Source organism: Lepisosteus platostomus, chromosome 11 (genome assembly GCF_059453375.1).
Source record: "Lepisosteus platostomus isolate fLepPlt1 chromosome 11, fLepPlt1.hap1, whole genome shotgun sequence".
Lineage (NCBI taxonomy): Eukaryota > Metazoa > Chordata > Actinopteri > Semionotiformes > Lepisosteidae > Lepisosteus > Lepisosteus platostomus.
In genome coordinates, this window is record NC_142621.1 from 18,860,153 (window position 1) to 18,872,764 (window position 12,612).

The 12,612-nt window shown below is 42.5% G+C and overlaps 1 protein-coding gene across 1 annotated transcript in view; it reads left to right on the forward strand.

Annotated features, from left to right (window-relative positions):
• Positions 1-289: 289 nt before the first annotated feature.
• The window catches only part of c8a (complement C8 alpha chain), a 30,423-nt gene continuing 18,100 nt past the window's right edge, over positions 290-12,612 (forward strand). Inside the window, exons 1-4 of the mRNA XM_088598754.1 lie at positions 290-470; positions 2,993-3,107; positions 6,435-6,579; positions 7,626-7,776. Of these exons, the coding sequence (XP_088454880.1) occupies positions 364-470; positions 2,993-3,107; positions 6,435-6,579; positions 7,626-7,776 (518 nt within the window). The 5' untranslated portion in view covers positions 290-363. The remainder of the gene's footprint in view (positions 471-2,992; positions 3,108-6,434; positions 6,580-7,625; positions 7,777-12,612) is intronic.

Below are 12,612 nucleotides of genomic sequence, written 5' to 3' on the forward strand. Positions count from 1 at the left end.
CCCATAACAATCTTATTAAACTGTGACGTCTGAGTGTTAGACTTGCTGGCTATTCTAATCATAAGAATACCCAAAGACTGACTGAATTAAAGAACGTGCACTTTAATATAGATAAACATATACTGTAGCTACAGTGTTTGGTTATTGTGCAACTTGTGCTATTTACCAAGTGCTAAACCAAAAAGTCAATTTTATGGAAGGAGTCAGTTCCAGGGCAAACAGTGTTTCCAATTGTTTGTCTTTAATCAATGATTTACTCTGTGCTCTACTGATCCAGCTCTGGTTGGATTGATGCGTGCAAAACAGCCAGTATAGAACCAGCAATCCAGAGTGTCTTCTACACTGTAGCCATTAATTGTAACGATGAAGAGATTTATACATTCTTCAGTGGGCTTAACCCTCCTGATATTACTAAATCATCTTATTGTGGTCCGACCTTCTAATACTCTCAGGAGCTGTGTTGATGGGAGGTATGGATTTTTTAATACTTTCATTTTGTATTGGGCTACTGGATAAGCTTTTTTTCTGTTAAAAATAGTTGGATAATATTTCTTTTGGATTTGCAACACATTAGAATGAGACATTGTAACTGAAAGTGTTTCATTAAAAAATATAAGCATTTGTGTCCTTTCTCTGACTTGCTTGAATAATGCTTGTCAGATGACAGAAATAATATGATTATTTAGCTCAAAATAATTATACTAAAAGGAAGAATCCTTTTTTATAATTTGTTAGAATGGAAATCATTAATACAATAAATAATAATAAAATCATTAAATAAATATTGTTTTGAAAATTATTTGATTCATTCATCAATTAACCATTTTTATAAATCAAAAATCATTCTGTTATGATGTTCACTATCAATTAATCACTATATTAACCAGAGCCTAAAAAAAAGAATACTGAAAGAGATCCAATGATATTTGCTTGAAATAATTGCAAAATAAGACTGTCATGCCTAAGCAGTCGAGATATAGTGTAGATTCTGCAATTATGTAACCTGGTGAGAGACAATCGCGTCTTGCTGATAGGTGTCACGCCCAGTACACCTAGAGGGCGCTCTACTTTTCTCCTGTTCCTAGTTCCCTGTGACTATTCATGTCTTTCTGGTGTGTCTTGTTGTATAGCCAATTTACTTCCTGCTTCTGCTCTGCTACTCGCTCAACATTGAGGTTCAGATGTCCCGAGACCCCTACTAGCACCAGGTCACTCCTGTCCATGGCCTGAGGGCATAGGTTTCTATACGGCATTTCCTGAACAGCTGAGCCCGGGCTAACCCCCGTCTCGCCGCTATGTACAGGGTCTTTTTTCACTCTCCTGCCATTCCACGGTTCGTCCTGAAGTGGGGCATGTATAAATCTCACTTATCCAGCATCAAAGTATCACCACTTAAGCACAGTGTGAGTGGTGTTGGTGGGGTCTGTTAATTTAGCCTCAAACAAAAGTTATACTAAGATGCCATAAAGCTGACTTGCTTTAGAACCCTAGTGGCTTAACTCTACATAATAAAAGACAGGAAGAACACCCACAAACAGGTTAAACCAGTCAAACTTTCTTCTGACTGTATATAAGAGCTTGGAAACCCTTGCAGTTTGTCTGTTATGTGGGGCAGACCCAGCGCGTGTTGTTGGACTTATTGAGTTCAATAAAACTGAATCTGCACAAGACTGTGTCCTGCTCCTCTGATGAAGAATTTCCCATAACAGTCCTTTCCGACATCTGTGACAATAGGCTGGGAATCCAAGTGTTAGAGCCTGGTGGGGGGTTAATGTTAACTGAAGGCTGTCAGAGAGAGACAAATTGGTGGTATCAGGGAACCAATAGGTAGAATAGGAGGATCCTTATGCATAACCATGAATCCTGCAGAACGTGGCGGGACAATCCAAAACACATAATCCAGGGGCTTGGTCAATTGGAGAAGTAATGAGTCCGGTAACCAAGGAAATCCTAATAGACAATCCAAAAAACAAAATCCAAAGAGCGTGGTCAAAAGACAGGAGCAAAGGTTAGTAACTAGGAGATCAGTAAAAAAGTTTAGAAACACACACCAGAGAATTCTACAGGAGGCTTCTCAATAGTGAGCATGGGGTTGTTGTGTGAGGGAACTTTAAATACTGAAGGGAAAGGGAAGTGGTTGGATAATTGGTCCAGGAGTGAAAATTTGTGGAATCTGGTGCATGTGGGAATGTGATGGGCTCAATTAGGAATGAGATTGTGAAAGAGTGGGTTTGGGAATGTAACGGCGTTTGCGAGGGAGAGTATGGGGCGTGACAGGTGATGCATGGAGGCTGCCAGAGATGGCCAAAGCAGGACAAAGACTGATGGAAAATGTGGAAGGGAAACAGTGGCTATAATTGGGAGTGGACTCAGGTTAATACAGCTGAATGCAGTGTCATGTGAAGCATCTCAAGAACAGAGCACTGGACCAGTGGCAAATCAAGGCTTAAGTATTGTCTTGGATTGCGCACTTGTTAATTGGTCAAAGGTGGCCAGGACATCTGGGCCAAGATAGTCTAAGTAGTCCTGGGTGGAATGTGGCTCCTCATTGGAATGTTCTCGGTTTCCCAGGACTGCACCGAGGGCTGCAAGCTCCTAGTGGCTCACACATAACGGATTTAATATAAATTAGCATCGATGATGTCTTTTTTATGACGCTCAAAAGAAGTCACCTCTATTTCAAGTTTCTTAAAAATGGGTTATAGCTATTCACCTCTACGTACTATATTATATAACTCAAACATGAGCAATAAACCTAGTGTAAATCAAGATGAAATGACCCTAACAAATAATGGATTAGTTCTGCACAGCTGTAGTCCTCGACGAATGGGTAAACATGTGGCTTACATTTAATCTGTGTTCTCATTAACCCAAAAATTGTTGATTAATATTATTATTAGCCATAATGCAAACCAATTGTCTGTACCTTTGGTGCACCAGTAGTCTTAAGTGTTGCTCTTTCTCTAAGTGCATGTTTTTTCTTTCTTTACAGAGGGAAGAACAGCACTGCAAGGAAACCCAGAGGTGTGAATACCCCTGCTCCAGTGGACTGTAAACTAGGCCCATGGTCAGCATGGGCACCTTGCTCTGCCTGTCAACAAAAAACAGTTAAGTACTCTACATCAAGGTTCATATTTGTCTATATATATTTGCCAGCAGCCATATCACCCTGCAACTCACACCTGGCAACCCACTGAAGCTCAGCAGGTGTGAGCCTGGTCAGTACCTGGATGGGAGACCTCCTGGGAAAAACTAAGGTTGCTGCTGGAAGAGGTGTTAGTGGGGCCTGCAGGGGGCGCTCACCCTGCGGCTCAGGTGGGTCCTAATGCCCCAGTATAGTGATGGGGACACTATACTGTAAACGGGCGCCGTCCTTCAGATGAGACGTAAAACCGAGGTCCTGACTCTCTGTGGTCATTAAAAATCCCAGGGCGTTTCTCGAAAAGAGTAGGGGTGTAACCCCGGCATCCTGGCCAAATTTCCCATCGGCCTTTATCAATCATGGCCTTCTAACAATCCCCCTCTATGAATTGGCTTCATTACTCAGCTCTCCTCCCCACTGATAGCTGATGTGTGGTGAGTGTTCTGGCGCACTATGACTGCCGTTGCATCATCCACGTGGATGCTGCACATTGGTGGTGGTGGAGGGGAGTCCCTATTACCTGTAAAGCGCTTTGAGTGGAGTGTCCAGAAAAGCGCTATATAAGTGTAAGCAATTCTTATTATTCTGGCGCACTATGACTGCCGTTGCATCATCCAGGTGGATGCTGCACATTGGTGGTGGTGGAGGGGAATCCCCATTACCTGTAAAGCGCTTTGAGTGGAGTGTCCAGAAAAGCGCTATATAAGTGTAAGCAATTATTATTATTATTTTTATTATTATTATATATGGATGGATGGGCAGACAGACAGATCGAAGTTTTCCTGGAATGGTCTGCCTACTTTTGATATAGAACTAATTTGCAGTATGGAGTTATGGTTAGGGCTCTGGATTCATAAATAGACGTTTATGGGTTTATTACCTGAGTAGTTTTTACTTTTGAGAAACCTTGAACCCAAGTTTCAGTTGGATTGATTCAGTAAAAACTCTGTCTGTATAAAAGAGTACAAATGTAAGCTAAATAATATTCAATATTGACATATCCCATTATTCATAGCCAGTTCACTTTAAAACACCATGACTCTGAACAGTGTTTCTAACAAGATCCACGTGAAGTCAGTTTCACTGGTCAAAGTATGGCTCTACCATGCCGATGAACCTTAACAAGTGAAGAAGAAGCTCAGGATGCCTTCCTCTCCTTTGTGTTAATCCTTCTTAATCTCTGTGCTGCCTTTTTCCCTGAAGAACAGTCGATTTGTCTCTTGTCAACATCTCAGAATTTCTGGTTCTTTTCGCATATGTTTCTTCATTTACCTCTCTGATTGTACTGACCATGACTTACTCTCAGCCCCTTAATCCCTCTCCAATTGTATTTTTAATATTCAAGGGTTCTATCCTGGGCTCCCTACTATTCTCTCTCTTTTCCTGTTCCCTGGGTCTTTTCATTTCCTCCCATACCTAGACTATTGTAACTCCCTTTTTAATGCCCTCTTTTAAAACTCTCCATTAACTTCAACTCATACTGAATGCTGCTGGTTTGTCATTTCTCATTTTCCTCATGCTAGTCCATTCCAATTTTCAGTGCCTGCTCAATATTCACCTGTTAAGACGGCTCTAAGTAAGGCTTGGTCTACTCAGCACTGGGATGAGTACATACCGGTTGCTCCTGTAATTGGTGTTGATGGCACTCTTCCCTCTGACAAAAATTTCAAAAACCTATGTCCCAGTACAGTAACTGGAGACACTATGCTGCATCTGTAATGTTAATTGTCTCCACTATGTGGTGATTAAAGATCCAATGACACTGCTTGTAAGCACAGGGATGTCAGACCTGGTGTCTGGGAATTTACTACTCTAAAGTAGAGTTTACTACTCTGTTCTTCAACATTCTGGCCTCCCTACAGTTCCCCCTAATAATTGAATTAAGACTTAGAATTGAGGCAGGCAAGTTAAAGTGTACAATAATGAAGACACTTCTTATACCTCCACCTGATGTGCTGTATTATAAGGCCGCAGATGAATAATGGTTTCCACATGTCACTATGGATGGGTGCTTTAATTCAATGGTTGATGAACTGGGTTCCCTCCAATTTGTAGAGAACTTTAGGATCTTTGGAACAAAAGCAATTCATATTTGCAATAAATAAATTATTTTATATCCACACAATATCTATATAACTGTTAAAAACCTACTGTTTCATTTTTTCCAGCACAATACTTGCTATAACCCTCCATCTTGTGCTAGTCGTTTTTATGAACTTATGTAATATGTGATTTTTATTTACGTAAAAAATGATAGAAATTTAATACAATTTGAATACAAATTTAAAGTGTATTGTATGTCAACCTGGAAAAAGGTGTCAGATAAAAAAATTAATATTTATTATCATTATCATTATCATCCACATGGACAAATAAACCACAGACATTTTCAAAGAAAACATTCTCTCTGTCATATGTTTACATACAAAAAAATGTACTACTGTGAAATTGATACATTCCTATTACAAACCCCCAAATGAATAGTTATGATATGTTTTAGCACTTCAATTTCCATATCAAAGCCCTGGAAAACTCAATATTTCTGATCCCTAATCTTTTAGATTTTGTAATGACAAAGAAATCATATTAGTAATGGAGGAAATGAATTTCTAATCTATATCAAACATATAATTTTTATTATTTGTTCAGGAGAAGTGTAATTAAATATTACAATCTTAAATAAATTTCTGTATCACCATACATTTCTTATCACTATCCCTCTGAGCGAGTACAGATGCACTCCTTTAAAGCATACTGTACAAAGTAAAATGTAGAAACAATTCTTATACTGATAATGAATATCTACTACAACAATATGAGTGTGCTTTCCCCAATACTGTATATGCATAATTATTTCATTTTTAGTATAAGTATAGGTAGAACAGCAATGGTTTAGTTACGTAGCAACTAACCATCTATGGTTGCAAAATTACTGCTTAAATTTCCAGTGTACATTTATTGACAGCATATTTGAACAAGCTTATTTGCATTACTATTGAATATTGAGGCGAGTTATGGTTCACCGTACTATAACTTATTAATATCTGGATACACATGATGTTGTCAACAGTAGACTTAAATAGAAATATTAACGTATGCCTTGTCAGCACCACTGCTACATACATTGCCTCTGCTTCTAACCATAAAACCAACCTCACAATTCTTCTATTTTTAACGAGGTACAGTTTGGAATCTACTTTGCCGGTGAAGTGAAGACAGGACAAGCACTATAAAGCACTGAATTTTTTAGTTTGCTTCTGTTCTCATCTTTTCCTGTTCACTCCTCTATCAGTACCAGCACAGGTACTTGGAACAAGCAAACCAGTTTGGTGGTAACCCATGTCTGGGCAACAAGTTGGAAGAAAAGATATGTCCCAGTGACATACAGTGCAACCGACAGAACCTTTGTGGAGAGGATTTCACATGCCAGGAAACAGGCAAGTTAACTTGTATGACAGCATAATGGAAGAGGATTGTTATAATTATTATTAATTAGGGGTGGGGTGACATGGTGGCACAGTAGTTAGCATTGCAGCCTTGCAGCGCTAGGGTCCTGAGTCCAATTCTGGAGATCTCAGGGCCATGGCGAATGATAAGACGAGCTCCAAGAGCAGGTACACAAAGGAGCCTCAGGAGTCTTTGGGATGGCAAGGTGGGAGCAAGGCTTAATGATAGATGATGAAGTGATAATGCAGGAAAATAAATAATGTGAGTTGGAAAAAAAGGCTGCCTTGAATCAGCAGAGATGCTGACTTGAATACGACTGACTGAAAAAGTACTAAGCCAGTAAAAAGCTGCCTTGATGCAATGGAGAGACTGGCCTGAATATGGCTGTCTGAATAAATATTAAGTTTGGAAAAAGCCACCTTGATGCAGCGGAGAGACTGGCAGGCTGAAACTAAGCTGGTTTTGGATAATGCAAAGGCTCCCCAGCAGAATGAGACTGTCTGGAATGGCAGCAGAGAAAGCCAGAGCCGTGGCTTTGGAGGTGACAGCGAAAAAGAAAATGAAAAATTATAAGCCAAAGAAAACCAGAGAGACTGAATGGCCTTGCTGATTCAGTGCTTGTGAACCTTAGGAAAAAAATTAAGCATTTGTTGGATGATTGTTTCAGTACTTGAACCTTAGCTCAATGTCAGAGCACTGAATAAGCAGGTAAAATAGCCTTTAATAGTCTGCTTAACTGTCTGATTGATTTTGAGATGGTCTGCCTGATTGAAAGATTAATGGTCTTTGGGAGTTGTGTCTTAAGTGAGTTCGCAAAGCGTTGGAAGCAGGCTGAAGCAACATCGGGATGTGAGCTGCTCCCAGCCCGGGTGTGACACTTATAGATTAATTGGCCCTGGTGTTTGTTTGTGTCTTGCAGCCCAATGCCAATCAACGAGTAATGTGTTCATTACTTGCTGATTGGCTTTGGGATCCAAGGTTGCATGAACAGCTCTGTGTGCTGAGAAATGTGCAGTGAACATGTGTCTGTTTCCAGGGCGGTGCATCAGCCGGCGGCTGCTATGCAACAGTGACCCAGACTGCAGAGATGGGTCAGATGAGAATGAATGTGGCGACTTGGAGAACTATGAAGATACTTTCTGCAAGCAGCTCTTCCCTATCCCTGGCTCAGAAATAAGTGCCCGAGGGTAACAGTGCATCTCTGGTCAGCTATGAGGGTCTCTGGGATTAAAGGGAGGCCAATACAAATTTGTTTTCACTGAGTTTCAGAAATCCAACGTGCTAAGTATTGTCAGCACAGAAGAAAATGCCTAGATGCTTGTAATGATACATAAATGTATGTTCAAATGTAAAGTTTAGGTTAGAATATTTAAACATATTAGAATATACTTAAATACAACAATAGTGAGTTCTGTACTGACACTGCATGAACATCAGTGAGCAATTTTAATTTAAGTCACTCCAGAAAAAATCAATTTAATATGACTCTTGTTAATGTCGAAATTTGTATCATGAAATTGAAATATCTAGGCCTTAATATAATGTGAGTCAATGGAATTAAATACCTATTATGTCATTGGTTATTGCCACCACACTACCATTCATAATGAGTTATATCAGCCATCTAATTAATTTCCACCTCTTAATATCACTTTCGTTTTTGCATATTTCTGTTACGCATTCTGCACGCACTCGCACTGTCACGCATTCCACACACTCTCACAAACACCATCACATTCCCATGCGCACCCACTCAAACATGCTCACGCCGCAGCTAATCTTCCTATCATCTTTCACTCCCATCACTACTTTAACCCTCCTCTTTTCCCATATCATAGCTCACTATTTTGGATTCTCTTTGGAGCTCTCTAGTGCGCGCACCCTTCTTCTTTTGGTTTTGATCTTATTGTTGCTTCCTGGACTCTTGCTTATTTCTGACCTCATTTCTGCCTTTGAGATTTGGATTTGTTGTCTCAATTGAACTTTCCCAGCCCATCGGTTTTTGAGTATAAGGACTTGCGTTTTTGTAACATTTTCTATAAGGACTTCCCGCAACAGTGTGGGGATATCACCAAGTTGATCCCTGCAAAGGTTTTTTTTATTTTTTAACACAATGATTGCTAACAGAATAGTGAGCCAAAACATGGACCGAGCGGGCCAGGATGATCCCTTCACTGTTAGTAACAATCTCAGGCTCTTGGTCAACTCACCGCCACAGTTCAACAACTCATGTACCACTAAGCTCGGACACCACCACCACCTTCACGCTGTGCCTAGTCCCCTACCCTTTCCCACCCCGGAGAAATTTGAGGGTGACCCATCCAAACGTCAGGGTTTTATAACCCAGTGCTGGATGGCTTTCTATCTCCACCCTGATTGTTTCCCAACTGACAGGGAGAAGATTGCGTTTATGGTGTCAAACCTTTCTGGCCGGACTCTGGAGTGGGTTACTAACCTCCTCGCCCGAAATCTCCCCGAAGCTGCCAATATTACTCTTTTTCAGGCCACCATGCACTCTGTTTTTGGACAGTTTCACGCCCATCATCTGACCATTTCACAACTTACCTCTCTGTTTCACGGATCCCGTCCATTCCAGGAATATACATCAGAATTCCGCTTTTTGGCTTCCCAAGTGTCACGCCCGACATCCCTCCCTAGAGGGCGCTCCACTGCTCTCATTATTGTTCGTGTCATTTAGCTCTCCAGGTGTACCCTTTTAGTGTTATTATTTAAAGACCAGCTCTTCCAGTCCTCGGGGCTCATCATTAGGGAAAGCTGTTGCGAGGCCCGCCTAGCACCAGGAAACCCTACGTCCGTCTCCTGAGGGCATAGGCCTCATCCCCGACACCTCCCGTTTCCTGAGCCCGGGGTCTGGAGGATCTCGCCCCGTCACCCTTGGACCTCCATGTTTCGTTTGTCTGTGTGGGATTTTAACTTTGTCGCGTTCCAGGATGGATTTCCAGTTTATGGACTTTCGGACCGTGCTTTGACCTGCCCTTGGACCCGTTTGGATTTGGATGCCGTTTTGTCTTCCCCGTACACTGTCTCATGGACGGTCACTATTATTTTGTGCACTATTAAACCCCTGTGTGTTCCTTTTTACCACGCCTCCTGTTTTCTCCAGCTCTTACCGCATCGCATAGGGTCTTCTACAAGATCCGACACGGATTCCAGTCCGTGTCCGTTACACCAAGTGCCTTGGAACCAGGAAGCCCTCATCCATCAGTTTCGTTGTGGGGTTTCCAATGAACTTGAGGATCACCTCATACAATTGCCCCTCCATTTTCCTACCTTGGAGGCTTTCATATTGTGTATCTACAAGATTGATATCAGACTACAGGAACACCAATCTGAATTCCAGACCTTGTTTCTTCTTCTACCCCTCTAGATTCTAGACCCTTTGCTGGATTACATCTTGAAGAAAGGACTCACAGTCTCAGTGAAGGTTGTTGTCTATACGACAGTGCTTCTGATCATCTCCGAGCCTCCTGCCCAGTCTGTCCCCCATGTACCCTCCTACCCGCTACTAAGGATGGTTGTACTCTTACCTCCTCTGCCGCATCTGGACTCTTTCTTCTGGCGAGCATCTCCTGGGACAGGAATCAACAAACTCTTTCTGCCTTTCTCAATTCTGGAGCCGAGGACAACTTCTTAGACTTTGAACTTGCCTCCACCAAAAACATTCCACTACTCCCTGTTTTGAATGGCAGACGGTACCTCTCACCATCCGTGTTGGCACAATCCACACTAAAAACATTTGTTTCCTACTCCTTCACTCTCCCTCGCACCCTCTGGTTTTGGGATATCCATGGTTACAGAAGCACAACCCCCACATCTGCTGGACTAACAATGAATGATTAGCCTGGGGACCTCAATGTCGTGTTCACTGCTGTGATCCACCTAAAAGGATGGTCTCTGCCCATCTCTCTCAGGAAGAGGTCTGTAAGATTCCTTCCTCGTATTCTGATCTTCACCTGGCTTTTAGCAAACAGAAGGCACTATCTCTACCACCACACCACCTCTACGATTGCCACATAGATCTTCTGCATGGAACACTGCCCCCAAGAGGGAAGATCACTTTCCCTCGACGAGTCCTACGCCCTGGAATCTTACATCCAGGAATCCCTAAAGTCCGGGTTTATTCGTCCATCCTCCTCCCCTGCCTGCGCCAGATTCTTCTTTGTGAAAAAGAAGGATGGATCCTTGAGACCTTGCATTGACTACCGAGTGCTTAATGCAATAACCATAAAGAACCGTTACCCCCTTCCCCTCATCTCATCAGTGCTTGAACCAGTCCGGGGTGCTACCATCTTCACCAAGCGGCACTGGCCTATTCCCAAGAATTTGAAACAGGTTCAGCGTTTCCTGGGCTTTTCCAACTTTAACTGATGTTTTATGAGGAATTTTAGTTCCGTTGTGGAACCCAACAGCTCTTTGACCCGTAAAGGTTCCTGACAAGGCAAGTGGACCCCGGAGGCCAACAAGGCGTTTAATCGACTCAAACAAAACTTCTCCACAGCACCGATCCTTTGCCATCCAGACCCTACACTCCCTTTTGTGCTTGAGGCTGATGCTTCAGCCAATGGAGTTGGGGACGTCTTATCTCAGTGCCATGGAGAAAGGGGCGTTCTCCACCCATGTGCCTTCTTTTCAAGGAAACCGTCCCCGGTGGAGATGAACTAGGATGATGGTAACAGGGAGCTGCTAGCCATCAAGCTGGCCCTGGAGGAATGGAGACAGTGGCTGGAGGGGGTTCAACACCCATTCACCATACTCATGGATCATAAGAACTTGGCCTATGTGCAATCAGCCAAACACCTCAATTCTCACCAGGCAAGATGGGGTTTGCTCTTCTCCAGGTTCAATTTTTTCATCACATACACTCCAGGTCTCAAGAACATTAAAACTGATGTTCTTTCCTGCCTACATGATCCTCCCGACGCTGACATTTCCCCTGAACCCATCATTCCACCTATCAAGATTCTCGCAGCTGTATGTTGGGACATTGAAGACCAGGTGAGACATGCTCTTTGAGGTCACACGGTACCCCCCAATGCTCCCAGGACAGATTGTTCGTTCCCAACTCCCTCTGGTCTGCAGTTCTTCAATGGGGCCATGATTCTTGATTAGCAGGTCATCCGGGTACTAAACGGTCCATTGACTTAATCTCCAGGGATTTCTGGTGGCCTTGCCTGAGGACTGATATGACGGAATACGTCCAGGCCTGCACCACTTGCTCCAGAGTCAAGACTTCCTGGCAGAAGCAGGTGGGTCTTTTACAGCCCCTTTCAGTCCCCACACATCCTTGGTCCCATCTTTCAGTCGACTTTCTTACAGATCTCCCTACGAGTGAGGATAAGACTACCATAATGGTAGTAAATGACCGATTTTCGAAGACTGCGCATTTTATCCCTCTTCGTTCTCTTCCATCCACAGATGTCTGACCTGTTTGTTCTTCACGTGTTCCGATTGCATGGCATCCCAAAGGACATCGTCTCTGACAGGGGACATCAATTTATTTCCAGATTCTGGAAGGCATTCTGCAAGGTCTTGGGGGCATCTTCCTCACTTACCTCTGGATATCACCTAGAAGCTAATGGCCAGGAGGAGAGCGTATGTCTCCACAACCCAAGACAACTGGGTCTCCCTTCTTCCATGGGCTGAGTATGCTCATAACTCCCTCTACACTTCTTCCACCAAGATGTCCCCCTTTCTTTTTTCACTTGGTTTTCAACGTTCACTTTTCCCTGACACCATTCCTGAAACCAGCATTCCTGGAGTCAAGACCTACTTCTCCCCCCTCCATAAACTTTGGAAAAAGGCTACAACCATACTGTTTGGAACCGCCCACAGACAACAGACTTCCGCCAATAAACGCCGACGACCCTTTATTTTTTAGCAGAATGATTGCTAACAATTGCATGACATTTTCACTTTATAGTAAAAAAAATTAAAAAAACATTTAATATGATATAGTTACTATATCAAATAACATAAAAATTATACATTTTTAGTACTTTCAG